The sequence below is a fragment of the Centropristis striata genome, chromosome 21, assembly GCF_030273125.1.
Source record: "Centropristis striata isolate RG_2023a ecotype Rhode Island chromosome 21, C.striata_1.0, whole genome shotgun sequence".
NCBI classification, from domain to species: Eukaryota; Metazoa; Chordata; class Actinopteri; order Perciformes; family Serranidae; genus Centropristis; species Centropristis striata.
The window spans coordinates 27263596-27286487 of NC_081537.1; the positions used below are offsets into that span (position 1 = coordinate 27263596).

Genomic DNA, 22892 nt, shown 5'->3' on the forward strand with positions numbered 1-22892 from the left:
GTGTTAGCTGGTACCAGTGTTAACCTCATTTTCAGTGCTCTTGCAAACTCTTTTGGATTGTAAAAAAATGTTTAGGCTATTACCGCTGGTTAGCTTGTCGTCTCAAGGTAAACGGCTGTGACATTCAAGTCACAGCGACCGTGGTGTATTTCGCGATAGCATAACGTTAGTTTTTTACTTTCGTTGGCTGCAATAACGCTTCAGACATAATAAAAGTGGTGTTCATTTGTGAAGGTTTTAATTTTAGATATATATTTTTTTTGTTCTATGGACAGGATGAGTGTAAAACTGAATTGCCCTTCTGGGACTAACAAAGTATTCTGAATCTGAATCTGAGCCACTTCATCAAGATTGTGGATCGGAGATAACAGCTAGCACTTAGTGTGTGCACTGTTTATTCAGTTGGCTAATTCAGAATGGCTTTATCACTCGAGCTAACAGGAGCTAACTGGCTAAATTCAAGCGAAGCAGGGGACGTGATTGGCTTAAAGGTGAAAGTGGAAAACTGTTCTCAACAATAAAAAGTGATGAACTATGAAATTAACAAGACTTTTAAATGTGTATAATGATGATGTTTATGAACATGTATATCTCATAAAACATATTCTTGAAATAAATGATAAAACTCCAATCAGATCAATCAAAATTAAAAATCGATTTATTCATCCCCGAAGGGAAATCCAGTTAGTCTGATAATTCTGATTTAGGAGTGAAGGATTTTTTTGCATCTCTCCGTCCTGCAACAGAGAGAGAGGAGCCGTCCACTGCTGTTTTTTTGGGCCATAAAGGTCAGGATGACCTGGAACATGTTGACAGGTCATCTCTCCACCACCTCCTCTAGTGTGTCCAACCTGGCTCCACCCACAGAACCAGCTCTTTAGACCAGTCTGATCATCTCTGTGTGTGATGCTGCCTCCCCAGCAGACTGCAGCATAAAACAACACACTACCACCACAGACTGATAAAACATCTGCAGCATCGCACTACAGATGTCCAGAGATCTGAGCTTCAAGAAGAAAAAAGAGGCGGCTCTGCCCCTTTTTGTAGAGAGCGTCAGTGTTTAGGATACACCTAGATACTTATAACTTGGCATCGATATCCACCCCACAGGTATAAGAACAAAATTCAATGAGTTTTAACTCATCTTTTGAATGATTTAAAAAATGCTTTATTTATATATTTTACAAAATGTAAGTGATTAATCTTCCATAATAAAGATATAAAATAAAAATGATATGACACAAATGGACACACTTTCTGTATTCAGACAAACTTTATTGCATTTAATTTACAATCCACACACCAGACATTTTCCCCACACAGATCAACAACCCCGGCCACACAGCTCCGGGTGAGTACATGAAGCTTTGGTATCATTATTCAGTTATGAGCATTATTGAGCACAGGCATCATGACATGAGAAAGTTTGGCTTGTAGTTGATATACTCCCATCTGACACAAAGGCAGACTCTCTGTGGTTTGTGTAAACCAACACATCCTCAGGTTGCTGTGGAAAACCATTCCTGCCATGCCAGCATGACTGGAACGGTCACAGTTACTAAGTTACATGTCCCAGCACAGTGTGAGAATCCCTACCTGTATCAAAAACAGTATACAAACAGCCACAGACAGCAGGGCAGACAAGTTCTTCTGTTTATACCACATGAGTATGTGCTCAGGCAAACATGTCACACACAAGCAGCATGTGTATGATCATGCATTATGAGCAGTTGTGGGCAAATGACAGAAATCATGTCACACTAATGCGGGTGCAGAAAAGATGATTTGTGATTAATACATCACTTCAAAACTTCGTATTGATATTCAAATGGTCTAATGACTGAAGCATATAAATCATTAGTTTCATACTAAGCAGCAACATCTGGGTCTGAAAAGTGAAGCCAATATAAAAGTGCCTAAACCTGCAATATTTTTAATGGCCAGCAGGGGGCGACTCCATTGATTGAAAAAAAGAAGTATGATTGTATAGAAGTCAATAAGAAAATGAGCTTACTTCCCACTTCATTTATTACCTCAGTATACATTTTCCTAATGGTTTTATGGTCTTGATCGCTAGTAGCAAGTCTTTGTCAATACAGCATGATGTTCATTCCGTAAAATATGGTCCCATTCAGAGTAAAATAGACGAAAAAGCAGGATATGCTTTAGGGTGGGGCAACCTTGTAATTGACAAGTCGCTAACACATTGGACTGTGTTTTTTCTTAGAACTTTGACCCTTACACATTGTGTTTGACTTCAAAGTTAGCTGCAAAATTTTGGTCACCAAATGACGTCTTATTCAGCGTTCGGTTGTACGAAAAGACACCACACAAGTTTGCTGTTCATTTTGAATGATAGATGCACCTTGCTAACCAAGTTAACTCGCTAGCTAGCTAGCTAGAACTAGTGTAAGCTGATAACACTGCGTTATATCCGGCTCCCAATCCTTTATAAAAATAAAAATAAAAGTGCCCTCTGCCCTGTTGATGGGGGCATGCTCATCCAGGAAGACTTATTTTATTTTTTCTTAAATCTGTCACTTGTCTGTATCAATTTTAGAGTTTGTGAGTACTGGGTCATTAGCCTGCCAGCACTGCTAAATCAGAAGCAGGCTGACAGAAATCACATAAAAAGCCTTTTATATCTAATCTAAACTGTAGAAAGTATTTGAGCCACAGCTCATCAGCAGTATCGCACCGACAAGAAGAACAAGCCAAACTTTAAAATGTCATGAGAGGCCGTTGGTGTTAGAATGGTTAGGCTCATTATGTGCTGCATCCTCCCACAGCAAGGTACAATATAAAATGAGATGACAAGCAAAAACAGCATTGATAAAAAGGTTTGGGAGGAGGTATATGTGCAAAAACAGGTGGTTACATACAAAAGACTTCTTTCAATCCAAAGGTAACACACACTCACACAAAATAACATTTAAATCTTCAATGGTACTAAGAAATACAGCTAGATATTTACAACCAGGGGTGTGATCAGGACACACATATAAAAATACATGAGTAAAAAGCAGGAAAATAGAAAATCATCATTAATAGTGAGGGAGTTCTGAGCCTTTATAAAGGCAAAATGTACACAGTGAAACCTGGAAGAATCACTTTGTTTTATTCATTTGGTTTTCTCTTCCCTTTCTATCTCTTCATTGTTGTTGACAGTCCCCCCTCTGACTGGAATGAGGGATAGTGTTCATCTGCTGGTGTTCAAGTGTATTTCACTAAGACAGGCTCAAGTCTATGCCACTCTCTCCTAAAGTTCAAACGTTCATGTTGGAGCTGCTGGTATCCCACTGCGACTCTCAAGGGAATGTTACATGTGTCTGAACCTGCATGTGTCCCTCAGGGTTAAAATAGTCTCCATTAGTATATTTAGCCATAGAGAGGTGAATGGACAACAACACTAGTGTCAGAGCTTCATCTTGGAACAACTTCCTCACTGATAAAATACATAACAGGCAGCCAAAGCAATGTTATAATAAAGTATTCTTGATTAAGGGTTTTTAAGCGGAAAAACTAATAGCTTACCAAATGGGTAATAAAATAATTTACTAAGGACAGATCAATCATTAACCAATAATGAAACAACTTTTGAATTGCTTGGTTGTGAAAATGTCTTCATTTCGGTATCATGTTTGCAGTTAAAAATGTTTCATATTCACTTTCCTCAGCAGGTAGTTGGTAAATTTGTTTGAACAAAAACAGTGAAGTTGAGGGCAAAAACGCTATAAGGCGCTAAACTAACAACCAATTAAGGCAAAAATGGAATAACTTCCCTAAATGCGGCTTTAAAAAGGGCTCATGGGCATCACTTCCTAATAATCAAATGTTTATAGCACTGGAAAATGCACATGATGTTCACACAGACAGTGTTTCGCCTGCTGCACTGCCTGTCATTAACACTGAGTTTGGCTTTCATAATGTCCATAAATAATAGAATGTATCATTTAATTTCTACCCTCATATTTAAACAAATAAAAGCCAGTACTCCACTGATTTATGTAGCTGTGCAATTCACTGTTTAAAAATTTCAAAACAAAATTTTAATTTCAGAATAAAAGCCTTGTGTTAAAAAAATAAGGGATCCCGTCCACAAAAATGCTACATGGCTTTCATTTTGAAATGGAAACCAGAAGTATTGAATTAATGTCTGTGACATATTCTACACATGTAGACATATAATGAAAAGGTGTAATGTTGCCAGTATGACGTCCAAACATCAATTTACTGTGGATTTTTGCTGAAAACTACGTCTATGCACAAAAAAACGGGTGAGACCCTGAATCTCTAGATGTGCTGCTGCTTTTAAAGAAAGAAAACATGTTTTAGTGGGAGAGACCTCTTGACGAATTAAAAAGCTAAAAAGATATAGCAAGTTTTAGTGGAGGACAAACATTCACACCCCAGTAACTCAAAGTTGTTCTGATTAATGTCTTATAGCAAAGCTATTAAGCATTAGTATATGATTTAAAGTCACACTAGCCAGGAATTGTCCCTCACACTGGGTATACAGAAACACAAAAAAGGCGGAGTGTTTTTGCCCATATAGCAGAACGATAATGGGTGCATGCAGACCTTTCTAGCACTGACACAGTGCTGTGGAGGAAGGTCTAGCTTTGCAGGACTACTGCAGATACAGACACTGCAGCATACTTCTAGTGGGTCATAAGTGATGATTGAGAGTGATTACTTTTGTACATATTGTTTTTAGGTAAATTTTGCATAGTAAACCTTTTTACTTTTAGGTTAAGCCATTGACTCTTTATTAAAGCCTTATTAGTGGCACCAAAAAACTTGTGGTATGAAATTAAAATCAAAAGACTCAAGTGGAGAGAATGTATCTAAAATTTAAAAAGACTACACATATATAAGATCACACCTAAAAACTACTATTCTAGTGAACAACAGATGAAACACACAAGTCCATGCAAAATGTATCAATGCCATCAACCCAAATAAAAAGTTCTCAAAGAGTCACAGGTTTTTGGATTAATTAAGTAATAAATATGTCAGAAGAAAGCTCATCATCAAAGAGATAAAAAGACTTCAGCAGAGTGAAAAGTCAGACTGAGTAGAGCTGGAATACCACCAATCAGCAGATTGCTCTGCTGTGCGTGTTTGTGAGTGTGTGTCTGCAGTGTTCTTTTCACAGTCCGTAGTTCACGGAGCTCAGTGCTGGTCTCTTCTTGCCTTTAATCTTCAGGGATCCATAACGAGCCTGGTGACAATATCAGAAAGTGAATACAGTTAGGAATGTGTCTATACACACCTGTGTTTCTGCATGTGATTTAAAACATATATACACTCAACATATACTGCATGTACAAACCTCTTGTCTTTGACTTCTCCTTGTTCCATTAACCCATTTAAGCCGGGAAAGCATTACCGCAATTCTACCATTAAAACCGGGGAAGTGGATACGTCGTTTTGTAGTATTTATAGTTTTTTCCACCTATTTTCGGTCTCTAGGCCGATGAAATGCTTCAGAATACATGTGGGAGTGTCGCAATGCAACATGGGACTTTTACAGAACTTTGAAATCATGGCAGAAGAAGACTATAGCGGAGGGAGCTCAGATATAACAGCTGTAAGCTCTCAAATACTTTTTGAATTTCATTTATATCTGCTACAGAGGCTGAAAAGGTTGACACTTCTGTTGAATTTCCAAAAAAACTTCAGGTTTTAGGGGGTTATATTAAAATCGCCCAGAGGTTTTACAGGCGTTTTAGGCCCAAATGGGTTAATATTCATTAGTCTGATTTAGGGCTGTCAATTGATCAAACATGAAATTGCAATTTATCGCCTTTTCAGACCGTAGCTTGTAATAATGCATATTTGTTTGCTAAGGGGAGAGTCATGGGAACCCATTTTCATTCATACCCCTTTTTCGACCAAGGTAATTTAAGTGCTGGTTTGGAGCCGGTGCCTAATCTCGAACCAGTTGTTCAAGTTTCGACAGCCAAAGAATTGTCTTTCAGCCAGGAAATCTGGTTCCAGAGCGGCACCAACTCTTTGCTGGTCTTGAACCAGGAACCACTTCCATCAGGGGCTGAGGGTGGGATTATCATGACCAACAAGACCGACTGAAACGTGTATTATTCATTTGATTTTATTTGTTTAACTGCAATGTGATCGATATCAGGTAGTCTGTGCTAGGTAGCTAGTTAGACCTAGCGGGCTAGCGTTAGCTTCCAACAAAGTCTATCTTACGTTCAGTGTTGATTACGTTGTTATTAAGACCAGCAGCACAAATGCGTTGTACCAGTCGTGTTTGGATGCCAATATAGGCTCGCAAAGCCAGGAGCAACATTTGTAGAGAGAAGATGCAGTCTGCCGTTGTTGTTATAATGCTTGAAGTCGGCGCTAGCATTTCTGGGAAATGAGAGACGTATACAGTGATGTAACGACATGGCTCTCTAGCCTGTAGAAAGGCAAACAGGTTCTGAGAAAGTTCACAATTTGAACCAACTGCAAACCAGCACCAGAACTAGGTTTGCATTGGTTGAAAAGGGGATGTAATACCCCTTTTTTTTGAGGTTAAGGAACCAGTTTTCTCTTGCTAAATTTCAGCCCAACTTTTGAGCGTTACTTAGACCCCTTCCTGACAAGAACAACAATATCCTCACTCAGCCCACTACAGCCTGGAACTTTTTTTTGCGTACATTTTTTCAAGGCATTCAATATTTCAGATGAATTGCAAAAATGAACGTGTTCATTTTGACAGAACTAGTGTGATTATTTCCTTTTCTAAGGCTACGTGTGCGTACGTTACGTTTTATGATGAAGCGTTTTCGGGAGGAAATCTGCGTGCATACGGTGACGCAAAAGTGTGTGGAATTCGATTGTATGCATTCCAGGCGGCATCACATAAAGCGTTTAGAGCATCATTTTCATCAACTTCTCCTTCCACAAAGTTATCCACCATCCACTAGATCTCCCAGGTCTCGTCCAAAGCCGTCTGGCTCGCCTCCGACCAATCGGTGCATCCAAAATGTGATGGAGGTAATTACAGATCCTTCTCTGTTCACTAATACTATCTGTACATATCCTGTACATTTGGTGGAAAGACTCCTGGAAGTTTATTAGAGCTGCCAGAGCAGCGCCGTCACCATCTAAACAAAAGGCACTTCCGATAAAATATTTTGCCGTTTTTACCCGCAAGCGTCCTCGTGTAAACGGGGCCATAGACTATATAAAAGGAAATGATTCCAGATGCGTGTTGCGGTCTGAATACACAGCCTCGGACAGTATGGAACGGAACACTTACATCTTTGCGGACTCTGGATCGTGTGATCTTGACACTCTGCGATCGTCTCAGTCCTTTCTGGGTCACTGCCTCGTCTTCAGAGAAGGTTGGCTCAGCCTCTTCATCACTCCTCTCATCCTGGTCATAGTAGTAGTCTGAACAACAAACACAAACACATATCAGGAATCACTGAAACACAGATTCAGACTGGTAGCTTTGACGAGAGCATAGAACAGCTTCAGTCCTTCCAGTGTAAACTTAAAAAGAGCTGTGTGACGGCAAGATAAAGTGATGAAAATAAGCAAAATGTAGCGTACACTTAAACTGATATTACTTTATTTATTAACTGAGTTCTTTTTTTATTAAGGCAGCTAAAATACATTTTGCTGCTGCCCCCGTCCACAGCAGTAGATTGCTTAGCTTCTGCATCAGTCCTCCAGCCTGCTTCTCCCAACTGGATTGTGAGTTAAAACACTGACCATGGATAAGCACCTCATACAATCCCACTTCAATGAATCCAAACTATAACTCTTAATACCAAAAGTCAAACAGAATCATTGATTTGGAGAACTGTGACACCCCTAGTAGGAGTGAGCACTCTGCACTTGAAAAACACACTTAAAATAGTGATTATTAAACTATTATACTATTACTATTATACTTTGTTAATTTTCCACTTCACTACTGTGCAGTGGATGAATCATGTATGATGATCACTCTAGGCTGTCGATGATTTGGCCTGTGTTGATCTTGTGTTGAGGTGGCGGTGCAGAGAGGCAGCTGGCCCAGCAGAGGGCAGCAGACACTCAGCAAACACACTGCTGGCTGCCTGCTTGACTACCTTTGTCTCTTCTCATAGAAACACAGCAGATAGAAAGGTCATACAACAGCTATCATCACTCTTGGACTAGGAGTAGGGCTGGGCGACATGGACCAAAAGTCATGACCTGATATAATTAGGCTGAATATCGATATACGATATATATCCCAGTATTTTTATCGCAAAATGAGAGCAAATGTTCAGTCAAAGACAAAACCAAATATAGCATGTCACAAGTAGTTTTATTGAAACTGTTTATTTAAGTGAACATAAATACTGTATAACAACAAGAGTACCTGTTTTAAAAAAATCAAAGCTCCAGAAAATGCACATTTAAATAAAAACATATCTTAAATAAAAATAGGCTATGAAATAGTAAGGTAGTAGCAAGGGCAGCATTAATATATAAAGAGAGAAAAAATTGAACTATATTGATATCTGCGGTCCAATTCCATATCACATTAAAAAATATATTGATATATTTTTTATATTGATATATCGCCCAGCCCTAACTAAGAGTGTAAAATCACAAGTTTCATCACGAAACAACACTTTTATATTTATTCTTTGGCTAATAACATCATATTTGCTGCCACAATGATTTAGATTAAATTCAATTCAGGGGCCTGATATGAGACAATATCTTATAGCCAAATAAACAAACAGTTACATTTATATGAATTCACAACTAGATTGGACTATTACTGAGTTCTTACGGATATTCAAATGAAAAATGATTTATTATTCTAAAAAACAAAAAGAAATATAAAGTTGAAATGACAAAATAAAGGTGCATCTTTAAGATGATGATATTATATAGATATTTTAATTTTATCAATACTATTGGAATATTTACTCGATACGTGGATCCGGACCGATGTATCATTCTTATTCTCATTCTGTATCTTTTTCTTGTACATAATGTAAATAAATACACTTACATAATGACATTTGGCTAGGTTATCTATTCATTTATTTATGTATTTATTTACTGTTTCATTTGTTTTTCAGTTGAATTTATTTCAAGAAAATCCACTTTAAAAATACTTTCCCCCCCAAATGTTCAATAAATGCATGATGTTTCCAAAGTCAATGAGTAATCATGTTAAGTAATCTTAATGACCAAAGTAGTCATGATTATGATAACTACTAACACACTATGAAAAACAGAATAAAAACAGAATGCAATGATTTGCTTTAAAAATAAACTATATTCAATTGAATACAGTACAAAGAAAAGCCATTAAATGCTCAATCTGGAAATATTTAGTTTTTATAACTTCATACACATTCTCAATCTGATCGATTCTGTGTTTATTTACATTTTACAAAGCATGTGGACTTTTTTAAAATCAGGATTGCACATTAAAATACAGATAAGAGCTCCCATATTTCTTCTTCTCCATCACGAATACTGTTGATCAGATAAGGTTTGAATTATAATAAACAGAACTTAATCAAAAAAATTCTGTATTTTGCCTTTAGCCGCCTTCTTTCCACTATAAACAAACCTTTGACTAATCCTAATGCAAATGTTCACAAAATGTGCCACAATTTTATACAGAGGAATAGATCCAAGCACTGCCTAAAAACATGCCCAGGCAGCATTAGTTTCAATCAGTGTTTTCTAAAGCTGAGTTAGTATTTGAACAGCGATATGTTTTCCATTTGTTCTGGTTCTAGCTCCTGCTGCTGCTGTTGTTGTCACATCTGGAGTCTATAAGAGAAAACCTCCCACTCTCTGGAGTTGGAAGCAACCTTTCCCCTCCCCGAGGAAACAGGGTGGGATGAGAGAGGGGCCAACTTCACATGAGATTTTACATTCCAACACGAGATCAAAAATACCATCTGAATTCTGTATGTCTTGTTTGGATGGTAATCAGTCTTAACCACAAATAGGCAAAAACACTCCGCAGCTGTAGTTTAGAGGCCGGTGTTGATGAAAATATTCAGTTCTTTTTGTGTACAACTAAACTACCTTATCTAAAAACCAGGCGGTTCGATGTCTAACCTCTGAGGCTGATAAGTGAAACCGATGTGGGAGTGCCTTAAATGTGCATTCTTACTAACGGCTAGCAGGGGGCGACTCCACTGGGTGCAAAAAGAAGCCTGTGTGTATGCAAGTCAACTCTCATTATATGTTAAGGTCTTAATTGCTTGTTCAAAGTCTTCTTCAAAAATGGAAGACGCTCATTTTGTAAATTATGGTCCAATTGAGAGAAAAATAAACGATAAAGCACGGTAAGCTTTCGGGGTATGGCTACCTTATGATTGACTATCGCTACCTAGTTTGTTTTCATCTTCGGACTTTGACCCTTTCTGTGTGTTTTCATGAAAGTGAAAGAGTGTCTTTTAGTGTTTTTAAGGGACCAAAACGTTCTAAGGAGAGGTCTTTTCATTTTGAACAATGTATAGCCATTGCTAACAAAGCTAGCTAGCTAACATTAGCGGATACCATAGCCTCCTTTCAGCTCCTGTTCTGTTCTGCACATTAGCTGCGAAAATCCCAACATGGTGACGGCAAAATGTTGTTCAAAACCGGAGTCCACGAACCAATGGGTTACATCAAGGTGACTACATACATTATTTTAACACTAAACACGGCTCCCACTACACTGAGGAAACACTCTGCAGTGCACAGAACCACACAGACAAGGAATTAAATGACTGCAAACTGAATGTACAAAGTATTTGCACAGGAACAACTTGTTACAGTAATAGGGTGGAATCTAAATTCTCTGTCTGGACTGCCGAGAACAAATTCCAGTCATTCCAGCTCTCACCATTTTTTTCTGTGTAGAACTTTCCAATTTCCTGTCATGTAGCGGGCTGAGGGCTTTATTAAACAATGCTCCGTGTAGATCGGCCAACAGCAAAGACCTGGAGAAGCTAGTCCAAACAGGATTTTGGAATACTTTTTTTTTCACCACAAAAAAGGTATAACTCTTTAAAAACATCTCATGCATACTGTATAATGTTTCTTTTAAAATAACTCTGGAGGAGGACATAGGGCATTTATTAGGGACTATTTTCAGCAGTGGATTAATCCACATTTAGGTACTTTAGTGTGTATTGGGGACAGCAGGAAGGTGTATTTGGGATTGAGCCAAATTAACCAAACTAGCTCCTTTTTTCATATCCAAGTGCTGGCTCCACTCATTTTGACAAATCAGGGTTTTGCATTTAATTTTCAATATATTCTTCATCATAAAATTCCCCTTATTTTAAAGCTTTTATAATAAAGCAGCAAAATCATGAAATGTTAGGTTTCTATCAGCAGCATCTTAACATGAAACATGAAAGAGTAAAGAAACTAAACTTCAAACCACAGAGATTCAGTTAAAATCTACAAAAAATACTGAGAGCTGAACAGAGAGACTTTTTCTTTTTCCCCGTGGTCTCCTGCACAGACATGAGCTGAACAGTTGCAGAGTGCATGAGTTGCAGCAAACGCTTGTTTGAGGAGGAGATGGTTGATCTCGGGTGCGGCTCGGCACAACTCAGCATGCTATAACTTGTAATAAAAACGCAAATCAGAACTCTTTGGTTTAGGGTTAGGCTAATGGACACCGCCATCGTCCATCGCGGTGGCTGACAGTTATGGACCGCTGAACGCAGCATCGTGATTTAAAATTGCCGGTTCCATCCACACCTTCACCTACACCTAGGCCTGTGACAGGCTGTCACATCAACGGCTAGTAGAAGAGAAATAATTCCAACTTATTAAGATAATAAGGGACTCCTCTCGTTTCGCGATATGAGTAGAGAATAGATTAAAGGACTCCTCTCGTTTAGGGATATGAGTAAAGAATTTGATATTCAAAAAATACATATTTTATCAGCTCGCTTTCAATTTTAAAATGTTATATTTGAATGTACTTTTTTTTTTTCCCCTAAATATTTTATCTGCTCGTTTTTAGTCTTTAATTTTTATATTTGAATGTCATTTTATATGTCTATTTTAAATGCTTTTATTGTTTTGTGTAAAGCACTTTGAATTGCCCTGTTGTTGAAAGGTGCTACAAATAAACTCGCCATGGCTTGCCTAGTTCAAACAAAGGACTCATTTTTACTGTCTCTATAATGCTCTCATTTTTGATTAAATAATTAAAGTATGACAATGATTCTTAATTGTGGATATGTGGCCCCTGTAGTGGGCTTTGTGTCCACATGATTTGATCAGTTCGGATGACTTGTGTTGACGATATCATAGTCATTTGTTGCATTTTACTGTGGACATCGTCATATGCAAAAAAATGCCAATGAAGAACCCTATGGGTGTTCATGATGACGAAGAAATGCATCGACCAGTGCAACAATGTGGCTCATTGATGTGTTTCAACTGTTTTGGATGAGAATGGAGCTCTATAACACAAAGGAATAAGGATATATCAGGCTTTGATACACACAGAGATACATGATTAATGCTTTGACTGCATGGGATTTGTAGACGTAAGATAAATAGAGAATATTATATCCTCTGAGTCAAATGTTAAACAAAGCAATAATCTATAGAAACCATTGTTGCCTTGGAGCCGAGGACCTCCAATGTGGCCACCAGAGGGTGTGTGACGTCATGTGAAAAGCCTCCACAGTAGTGAGAACCATATGAAAGAGAGTGGTTGGAGGGTAAAAACATCTCCTCCCTTCATCTATCTGCTGGCTGGCTGAGCTGAATACGTAATACACTCTTTCCTCTCTCGGTATGCTAATGCTGTCTGTCGAGCAGCCTTGCTTCCCTCCATCCATCCATCCACCTCTTCTTCCAATTCACTCCTTCTCCATCCATCCCTTACATCTCCACTCTCCTCCTATACATTCATCTCAGTGCTGTCCTCCACTCCCACCCCCCACTCTCTCCCTCTCCATGCCTCACTGACTGGCTGTGTGTGTTTGAGAGAGACACAGAAGGAACAGAGAGAGTGTGTGTGTGTTTGACATTCCACCAGCATCCCACTCAACCTCATCTCATCCTCTCTGTCTGCTGGGAAGTCATCTCACACACACAGACACACACACACACACACACACTCTCTCTCTCCCTCTCTCACACACACACACAGCTTTCATTGACATGCCAGCCAGCCAACATCAAGCAAGGAAGTGAGGAAAGAAGGACGGAAGCAAGTAAACAACGACAAAACAAAGAAACATAAAACTAAAATAAACAAGTGTGCTGTCGCAGTGATAATGACAGCACGATCTGTGTGCCTACTGTTCCAAGTGTGATTCACCCTGAATATCTTTTCTGAGTCTGGGGGCGCTGCACCTCGACATGTGGAAATTTGCACTTTTTTTCCCCTACATTTTCCGAGACAGTTTTTTTCCACATTTTCTCCCAAATGTGAATACTAAATTAGTAAGGGTGTCACGACTCTCCTAATCCCAGTTTTGATTTAGAAAACATCCGTGTATATTTAAACATCATTTTTTTATAGCGGAGAACTTAATAGCTAAAGATTTAGGTAAAAAAAACAGGTCAAATTTAGGATTTGTTCTCATTCGAGACATGTTTGGGGTTTGTACATGGTTATATAGCCTGGCTTGATTTATGAGGAATAAGATAAAGACTATGGATGATAAAGCTTTTGACATCTGGGCCCCAAGACAACACACCCAATGAGAGCCGGCTCTCAAACTGCCTATTACCAATTTTGTATTGTGCATATAACACTAGGTTTCACACCAGCCACTTTAATATGTGATATAAACTGATACCTGATATCACCAAATATCTAATCAGTCAATCACATGGTAGCAACTTAATGTATTTAGGCATGTAGACATGGTGAAGATGAGCTGCTGAAGTTCAAATTGAGCATCAGAATGGGGAAGAAAGGTGATTTAAGGGACTGTGAACGTGGCATGGCTGTTGGTGGCAGACAAGCTGCTGATCTACTTGGATTTTCAAACACAACCATCTCTTGGGTTAACAGAGAATGGCCGCAAAAAGATAAATATCCGGGGAGCCTTTTAATCATGTTGACGATGCCAGAGGTCAGAGGAGAATGGCCAGACTGGTTCAACAGTAACTCAAATAACCACTTTACAACACAGCAAAGAGAGCATCCTTGAACGCACAACACCTCAAAAGATAAAGACCACACTGCCACTTTATTAGGTACACCTTCCTAGCTAATAAAGTGTAGTTGTCAAATCGTTGTTGTCACGTTATAGCCTTGTTATATTTATCTTTCAATAAAATGAAGAAAAGATGGCCTCAATGTTTCCTGTGGTATCAAAAATGATACTGAATATCTATATTTTTAAAGGTATTTTATGAAAGTAAAAAAAAATCCACCATTGAGAAACTAACTTATGCACTACAGAAAAAAACCCATCACGCTCTGTGTGTGTGTGTGTGTGTGTGTGTGTGTGTGTGCTACCTCCGTCTCCAGCGTCAGTGCTCTGAGATCTCCTGATGGCGGGGTTGGCAGACTTGGAGCTGTAGGGGTAGAGCTGGTTCCCTGCATCATCCTGCTGGTTGATCTGTGTCAGGTCGTGCATACTCAGGCTACGCAGCTTCTCTGTGATGGCACCCTGACCCTGTGACAAACACACACCAGTCGATATTACATCACCAGTAAACAGCACTTCAGACCTCTCAGAGAACAGGACAAAATCCAACACACTGGTGAAGTGAGTGAGTGTAAACAGACAACTAACTACCAAATACTCCCCCGCAACATTGGTGGTTCCAGCTGTTTATCTGCTAGGCTGCAGGCTCTGGCCTCTTTTAGAGGAGGTTTTTGTTGTTGCAGTCATTAAAAAAAAAATCTCTTTTTCCCTCTTGTTTGTGTGGTAGAGAAGTGTGTGATTGTCAGTGAGTTTGTGTTTTTGTCATTTCCTAATTTATAGCTTAACATAACTACTGGCTCAGAATAAGCAATATTTAGAATATTTTCACCTCTTTACCTTGCCATCAGACAGCCCTGGTTATGTTAACCTAGACTCCGTTGACAAAAGCAGTAATTTTATCTTGAAGAACAAGAGTTGGTGGTCTACCACTGCTTCGATCGGTAAGTTTGTTTGTGCGGATGTTGAATCTGAATACCTTTAAACATCAAAGTCACAAAAAAACACAAACAAAGTTACCGACTGTGGCAGCGGTAGACCAGCAAGTCCTTTGTTTTACGAGTTAAAATTACTGTTTTTGTCAATGGAGTCTGGTGGCTTTGACAAAGAACTGCTTCACTTACCCTGTGTACTTACACAGCAGGGTGAAGTGGTAAAAATATTCTAAATATAGCATACACTTAAACGGTTATTGATTTGATCTGCCTTTTTAGGTGGCTAAAAACATTTAGCTGCTGCCCCTGTCCACAACAGTAACTTGCTTCAGTACCTGCTGGTACTCCTGCCTCCGAACTCAGGGCATGCCAACGGGCATATACTGCAGGTAATACACTGGCTTTGGATAAGTACCTCATACAACCCCACTTCAAAAAAAATATGAACTATGCCTTTAAGTGCTACAAACAGTTGCATGTCACCTCACTAACCCTAATCCTTGACAAATGTTCTATTGGTGGGATGTAGCTTGGAGAGTACCAGTGAAAAGCAGCAGAAGTTCAGTGAGCTTTAATTGTTCTGTTTTCAACTTTTGTGTCCCAACTGTGCTATAAAAACCTGCCCAGGTAAGGACCCGAATGACATGATCACATGGTGTTTAGTGCTGAAATCTATAACTTTAGATCATCCACATTCCTCCTTTGACACATAAAGTAACAGCTGCTCTCAAAATGAATCTTGCAATATTCCATTGTATAACTAGAATTACAGCTGTGTTTCTTGTATCATTAAACACTGACCTAATTCTCATAAACACATTTTTTTCTCATTAAACTATGATGGTATCTTTAAGACATTTTTGATTCTTGTACAACTTCAGAATTGTTTTTCCTTCAGTGTGGCCATACAACTGGAAGAGCTAATGTCTTGCTGCCATTGTCTTAATATTACATGACAATGGCTGGGGTCAGAGGTCACAAAACATATTTGGTAGTTTACTTTGGCTGAAACTGAACCAACGGTTCATTTACCAAAACCAACATTCTGAGTCTTGGACCTTCAGGAGGAATGTTTTGTCCATCTACTTATTATATCTTGTCTAAAATACATGTATAAAATGTACAAATAGGATCGCTTATACAGTAAAAATACTTGTTTGCACACTATGAAAATACTATGATATTGGAAATATTATCGATATGACCAACATTCTGATAATGAAAAACATCATGAAAACAACTTCACAGAATGAGCAACAGCAAGAAGGTGTGAACAAACTGGGGAGATTTTTGTTTTGATTAAACAAAGTGAAAAAACAAAGAATATGTCGAGGGTTATAATGAAATGAAAGGTTTTAAACAAGCCAAAAAAAAACAAGGAAAATTAGATTGTAAATGCAGAGTTAAATGTATTTGCAAATGCTGATTGTTGATTCTTTTTTACAAGACTAAGAACAAAATGGAATCAACACAGAGGTTTATTTTCAGCTACCGGGTCTGGTAAAAGAACAGAAATGTTTGAAAATCAAAGGATGGGGAACATGGTGTCATGGGAGAATAATGCTGGTATGAAATGAAAAGAAAACGCTGTCCATGCTGCTTACACTGACTGGTATTACCTCCCAGAGTAGCCTGCTGAAGCACATAAACCCTGAAGAAAGAAGGATGTCAGTACAGAGAGAGAAAGAGAAACAAAGAGGGTTAGCTAGGCAAGCTGGGACAGATCTACACAACATCATTCTGTCCAAGTAATAATAATCTTTCAGTATTTCTCACAGCACTGTACATGGTGGTTAGATACTTAGAGCAGAAGCCCAACAGAAGTGATAGAGTTTTCCCACAGACTCTAGAAATGAACAGTTCAAACCCCTATGGACAAAAATCTTCCATCGTCCGAGATGTGTAGAAGCAAAAGCAAGTGTTCGAAACAAAGATCAGGACTGGGTTACGTCAGATATTCATAAATCCATTACTAAGTTTAGACGTAAAATAAGTTCTTAGCAACTACTAGCTATTTCCAGCTGCTTTCCTGAATCAGCTTGCACTATAACTTGCACCAAAAGTAGTATTCATACAGTTCAGAATGAGTCCAAAATATCCCAATTATGCTAAGCTAATGACTAGGGCTGGGCGATATATCAATATAAAACATATAGATAATATCAATATATTTTTAAATGTGATGTGGAATTAGACCATATCACATATATCGATATAGTTCAATTTTTTTTTCTCTTTCTTTATATATAAATGCTGCCCTTACTAGAGTTTGTCATATTTAGTTCTTTTGTAATGCTAATTTTTCTTTTCTCATAAATATTTATTTCAGAAAATGATTGGCCTATTTTATTTCATAGGCTTTTTTCATTTAAGATATTTTTTGTTCAAATGTGCACTTTATGGAGTTTTGATTTTTTTTTTTTTTTTTAAAAGGTACTCTTGTTGTTATACAGTATTTATGTTCACTTAAATAAACAGTTTCAATAAAACTACTTGTGACATGTCATATTTGGCTTTGACTGAACTCTTTCTCTCACTTCGTGATAAAAAAATCTGGATTTATAATTATATCGATATTCAGTCTAAATATATAGAGATATGGCCCATATCGCCCAGCCCTACTAATGATGCTATTTATTCAATTAGTCAAATGGTATTACCATGACAATTTGAAGTATGTTGTATTATTTCTGTGAAATGTAATATAAAAGGTTTAGGCGGGATTCCCCACTGGGAGCAAGTGGTGCGTAAACGTTCTGTCATGCAATTCAGACTCCATCTTCTGTCACGTTAAGTTAAGTGTCTGCAGAGCAATCTAGTAATAGACGGTAGACAGCTGTTTAAATCCCACAAATATCCGGCTGTATATGTAATATGGACTTTTGTACTCATGTACACTGATTGAATGCTCCCAGTTTGAATGAGGAGAAGCTCACAGACACACTGTTGGCAGATGGCAGCAGTCTTTTTTAAAGTCTCTTTGTAATTTCTTTGAGTCTTTTTTAAATTATTTTGAACCCTTTGGAGTTGCTTTGTTGTCTCTTTGTGGTTGTTTTGCCCATTTTCGCCGTCAAGCTAGTCTATTGTGGTTTCTAAAGTGTTTCTTTGCAGCTGTTTTGAATCTCTTTGTCGTTGCTTTGGTCTATTTGTTGCTTTTTTGTGTCTCTTTTTAGCTGTTTTATGTTTTTTTGTGGTGATTTTGCCCTTTTCATGGCCAGTATGACACTTTCCCAGGGCCTGTGCCTGGTGGGCCCATTCACTAATCCATCCATGCCAGTGTGGCCCGGTGTTGCATTGGTTAGCACTGTTGCCTCACAGGTAGAAGGTTCTGTCCAGGACATGCAGGATACTGGTGACTGTAAAATTTTCCATTGGTGTGAATTTGATGTCAATTGCCCTCTATCTCTATGTACGCCCTGTGATAGAATGACGGTTCAGTATTGGCTCGCCAAATTTAGGATGATTTCACATATTAAGTCTGATGGACTCGGTCGATTCAGTGGTGAAGTTTAGGGCTGCAAACAATAAACAAAATGTATCGGCTGAATGTTACTTGAATCTTACCGAGGCGAGTCAGACTCCGTTTGGTTCAACTGCCCGACGTGCTTTCTATTTAAATGCTCGTGCATCGCCGAGGTGCTGCCGTGATACGCAGGTCTGCTTTGCAAACCTTGCAAGTCATTTTTTTATTGGCCGTATCCAGGCTAAAATGCTCCCAAACTTTCTAAGTTTTGGTACGTGTAGCTGTGTTGGACGCAGCAAGCGCATACGTTACCGCTCGCGCTCGGCAGAGATTGTAATGAAGTGAGATGCCTCACTCTGTTGGAAAAACACGTCTGGCGACAACAGTCGACAATGGAATTCATTGTCGACTATTTCTATTATCGATTTTTGTCGACAACGTCGATGAATCGTTGCAGCCCTAGTGAAGTTGCAACATTGCTGCATTTTTCATTTGGTTTGGTTTACTTCCACACTGTGCTTTGTCCAGTGCCCCAAACATTGTAAACAAATGTCCATCTATTGGACAGAATAGAACTTTTTCGACTTAAATGTATTGTTGGCGTACCATTTCCGCCATTCTGTAGCCAAAAAATTTGAACTTTTTTGTGTGTACCCGCAAGTAACTGTGTTATGTGATTGTCTGACCATATTTTAATAAGTGTCTTTACTTCATAAGTAGACCAGGTCCTTCCACAAGACATTTCCACCTAAATTCAACCCAGACGGTGCTGTGTTTTGGTTCAGACTGCATTAAAACGGGCAACGAACCGAACTCTGGTGCACTTGGAAACTAACCGAGATCACCATTCTTTTTTTTTTTAGATTCTTTTTTTGGCATTTTGTTGCTTTATTGATAGTGAGAGATAGAAAGGGGGTGATAGAGGGGAAGACATGCGGCAAAGGGAGCTCAGGCCGGATTCGAACCCGGCTCCGCTGCAGCACACGGCATACATGGTTAGCGCTCTACCGGTGTGAGCCACCGGGACGCCCGAGATCCCCATTCTTTAGCGGACCAAAGTTCAGTTCTTTGGTCCACACCAGAGTTTGTTTGAGCATTCACACCAACAAAAACCACACAGACCATCAGACAAAACGCACCAGAGTTTGTTCCAAGTGGACCAAACAGCTTGGGTGTGAATGCCACCTTATTTGAACCTAAAAGGTTCTGATTCAGGTAGGGTTCACTAGCTGCAGCTGGGTCAAATGACCAGAGACGAGTCTCAGCTCAGAAGCACAGGAACAACAGCAATAATTGCAACAATGTATGTTTTTGCATGAATCTTGCACTGTTCCGCATTGTGCTAAATCCACTTGCTGTAAATGTGTCTGGACAAAAGCCTCTGCCAAGTAAATGTAATGTAATTGAAGGAAGCCGCCTGAAAGGCATGTTCAGAAAACCAGCTTCCTCCTTCACACCTGTAGAGGCTTTACAGATGCAATTTAAAACCAGCCTCAGGCTACATGCACATCAATATGCATGTATGCTGCATGCATAATAGAGGTTGGTGCATATAGCAGGCTGAAATGTGTGGGTCTCGGGAGTTTCTTGCTCAATAAAATCCCATGCTAAACAGGCTGAGGTGCATTTGTAAACCGAACCACGATTACAGTCTCTGCTGAAATCTTTCAGTGTACTCTCTGAGCTGTTTGCTTCAGTCTGTCAGGCAGGTTCAGACAGATGGATTTTGTGTACGATGCAGTTGGTTGTATTGTACAAGCCAAGGTTAATCAAATTCCTGCTTAAAACACAAAAAGCTTTTAAAGGATTTGAAACAGCACTGTGACCTAAAACTGTGATAAAACACAGAGGGAGAGGGAAGAAGAGAGAAACAGTAAAGACAAGGGGATGCAACAGAAATAAAAGGAATAAAATAGATAAAGGGAGAGGGAAGAATAGTTTTCAGGCAGAGAAGAGACAAATAAAAGAGACACTGTGGTTGAGAGAGAGAGCATGAGATTGGAATGTCGGAGAGTGAGAGAGAGGCATAGCTTTGAAACAGTGATTAATGGCATGTTTAATGTTAGCAGAGACAGGAGGGTTTTTACAAGTCCCACACTGGTGTCAATATAAGGACATATACAGTTACAAGAACACCCATCCTTTATTTCAATACCTACACACAGAAAGCCATTCATTTCTTATTGTTGTTATCAGAAGGGACTCACAGAGCACTGTCGCTAAATATAAGTCCAACACAAACTAATTGAATTGAAGAGAAACAGTGGCCCAGTTCTCAAAGGAGTGAGGCCGAAGAGCTTGTAAACCAGAGAACATTAGTAATAAAAGAGAATAAATGTAATTTCCTGTCCTGTGGGATTTTACCAAGGCTTGTTTGTCCTGAGACTTCCGACTGGCTCCTACTGACCCAGAGAGCAGAATGTAGTTGACATTCACACTTGTATCTCTGTTATGACCTGGTTTTTTTAATCTCGTTTATGCCTTTGCACATGTACTTTACACACCATATTCTGGTTTCAGTGACCTGGTTTTGAAGTTTCTAGTCCTGGTTCTTGCTTTCCGAAAATTGAAAATTATAGGGTCTAATAGCAATTTTAAAATAGCTCAAAAGGAGCTTTGATTTTTTTACTCCTGTTGTTATACAGTATTTATGTTCACTTAAATAAACAGTGACATGTCATATTTTGCTTTGACTTGGACTCAACATTTGCTCTCGCTTTGCGCTAATAATATTGAGATATATATCAAATATCGATATTCAGCCTAAATATAATCGGGATATGACTTTTGGTCCATATTGCCCAGCCCTAGTTCAGAGCGGTAGTTTGACACACATTTTGCTTTTAACAAATATTGCACCTCCTGCAATATAGACATTGCACTAGTGTGATTTTAGTGAAATTTCCATTAACTGTGAAATTATAATAAACAACTCAATGATGATCATCAATGATGATCACACTAAATTTAAATTGAAAAATGGATACTGGCAATGCAGAGAGCGGCATGTGCATATGAGGTATCAGGAATGATGCTGTGGGATACTTTTTCAGCTTTTAAGTGTTGGCAGAGACAGTACAGCACTTTTAATATTTGGATTCATTCATATTTTTAAAGTAAGCATGTATTATTTAAACCATGCTGTTTATAAATCTGTTGGTACACAGCGTATCTTATTTACACACTGAGCAGCCAATTAAAATTGGCATGAGCAGAATGTGAAATGAAATGGTCTGGAGGCCACATCCACCGATTTAAACTGGCATTGTACTGGTTGAGTTTAAAAGCACATATACTGTTTTGTGTAAACATCATATCCTGCATTTGATCAAAACCAGGATACCGAAGTGCATAAAACTGAATCAAATATTGCAGGTCCTCTTCCCAGTCTTGATTACCATATACACTGGCAAAGGACCTGTTGAAATTTCTATGTTTATGTTTATTATTGTTATAAATATCTTGGGAATTGCATTTTAGAAGAGAAAAAGGTGCTCTAAAAACTTACCAAACTTTGCGAAAGCATCAGAAGTTCTGGGACTATTCAACATTGTATGGGCCTCATGCTCGGGTGTCACAAAATGGCTTGATAGAGCCCTGAGAAATTTCAACAAAGAAGCCCTGGCAGTACGTTTCACTGGGATGTAAGAAATTTGGTAAGCACGTGTCATGTCTTCTGGAGGTATATCCAAAACCCAACATGAAGCACATTTTTTGCCATTTACAGATGCAGCCGGCCTGTATGCTGTACCGGCAGCAGCACGTCATTGTATTTACTGTAAAAAACAGTGTAAAGTGAAGTTGGTTTCTCATATGTATGAGGGCCATTGTTTTGTAGTGGAATGGGTGATCTTTTAGTGCACACGTAGTTTTGTGGAGTAAAACGTTGTAGTTTCGTGACCCTGCCAGCTTGCCGGAACTATCTATTCTACCATCTGAACTGTCCAGAACTCCGACACCAGAGCTCGGAAAGTAAGCTTATAGCTTTGCATCCACTACAGTACTGATGAGTATTTGACCAAAATCTTCATACAACCTTTAACATACTATTACATAAATTGTAACATGACTTTAAATTTAGTCAGTGCAATTGTAAGACCACTGCGATGAAAAGTAAGGTGTTCGCTTCTTAATTTATTATTTTTTTGCTGTGGCGTGGTGGCAGAATGTTGTATTTTGCCATAACACAGGAAATTCAGCGTACATGCCAATTTGTTTCCTTTTACTTTACAGTTTATTTTCTACAACACATGATCCTGATAGACTCACTGCTACATCTACGCTCCTGGTTATTTTTGCAGTTGGGGGAACGTTTTAGCTCATCTAATTTTGACATTTTATCATCAT

At 38.7% G+C, this 22892-nt stretch overlaps 1 protein-coding gene across 2 annotated transcripts in view; it reads right to left on the reverse strand.

Annotated features, from left to right (window-relative positions):
• Positions 1-2562: 2562 nt before the first annotated feature.
• The window catches only part of reep3b (receptor accessory protein 3b), a 45876-nt gene continuing 25546 nt past the window's right edge, over positions 2563-22892 (reverse strand). For both annotated transcript variants that reach the window (XM_059324424.1, XM_059324423.1), the window contains 3 exons: positions 14459-14618; positions 7274-7407; positions 2563-5224 (listed from right to left, as the gene is read on the reverse strand). In XM_059324424.1, the coding sequence (XP_059180407.1) occupies positions 5153-5224; positions 7274-7407; positions 14459-14618 (366 nt within the window). In that variant the 3' untranslated portion in view covers positions 2563-5152. The remainder of the gene's footprint in view (positions 5225-7273; positions 7408-14458; positions 14619-22892) is intronic.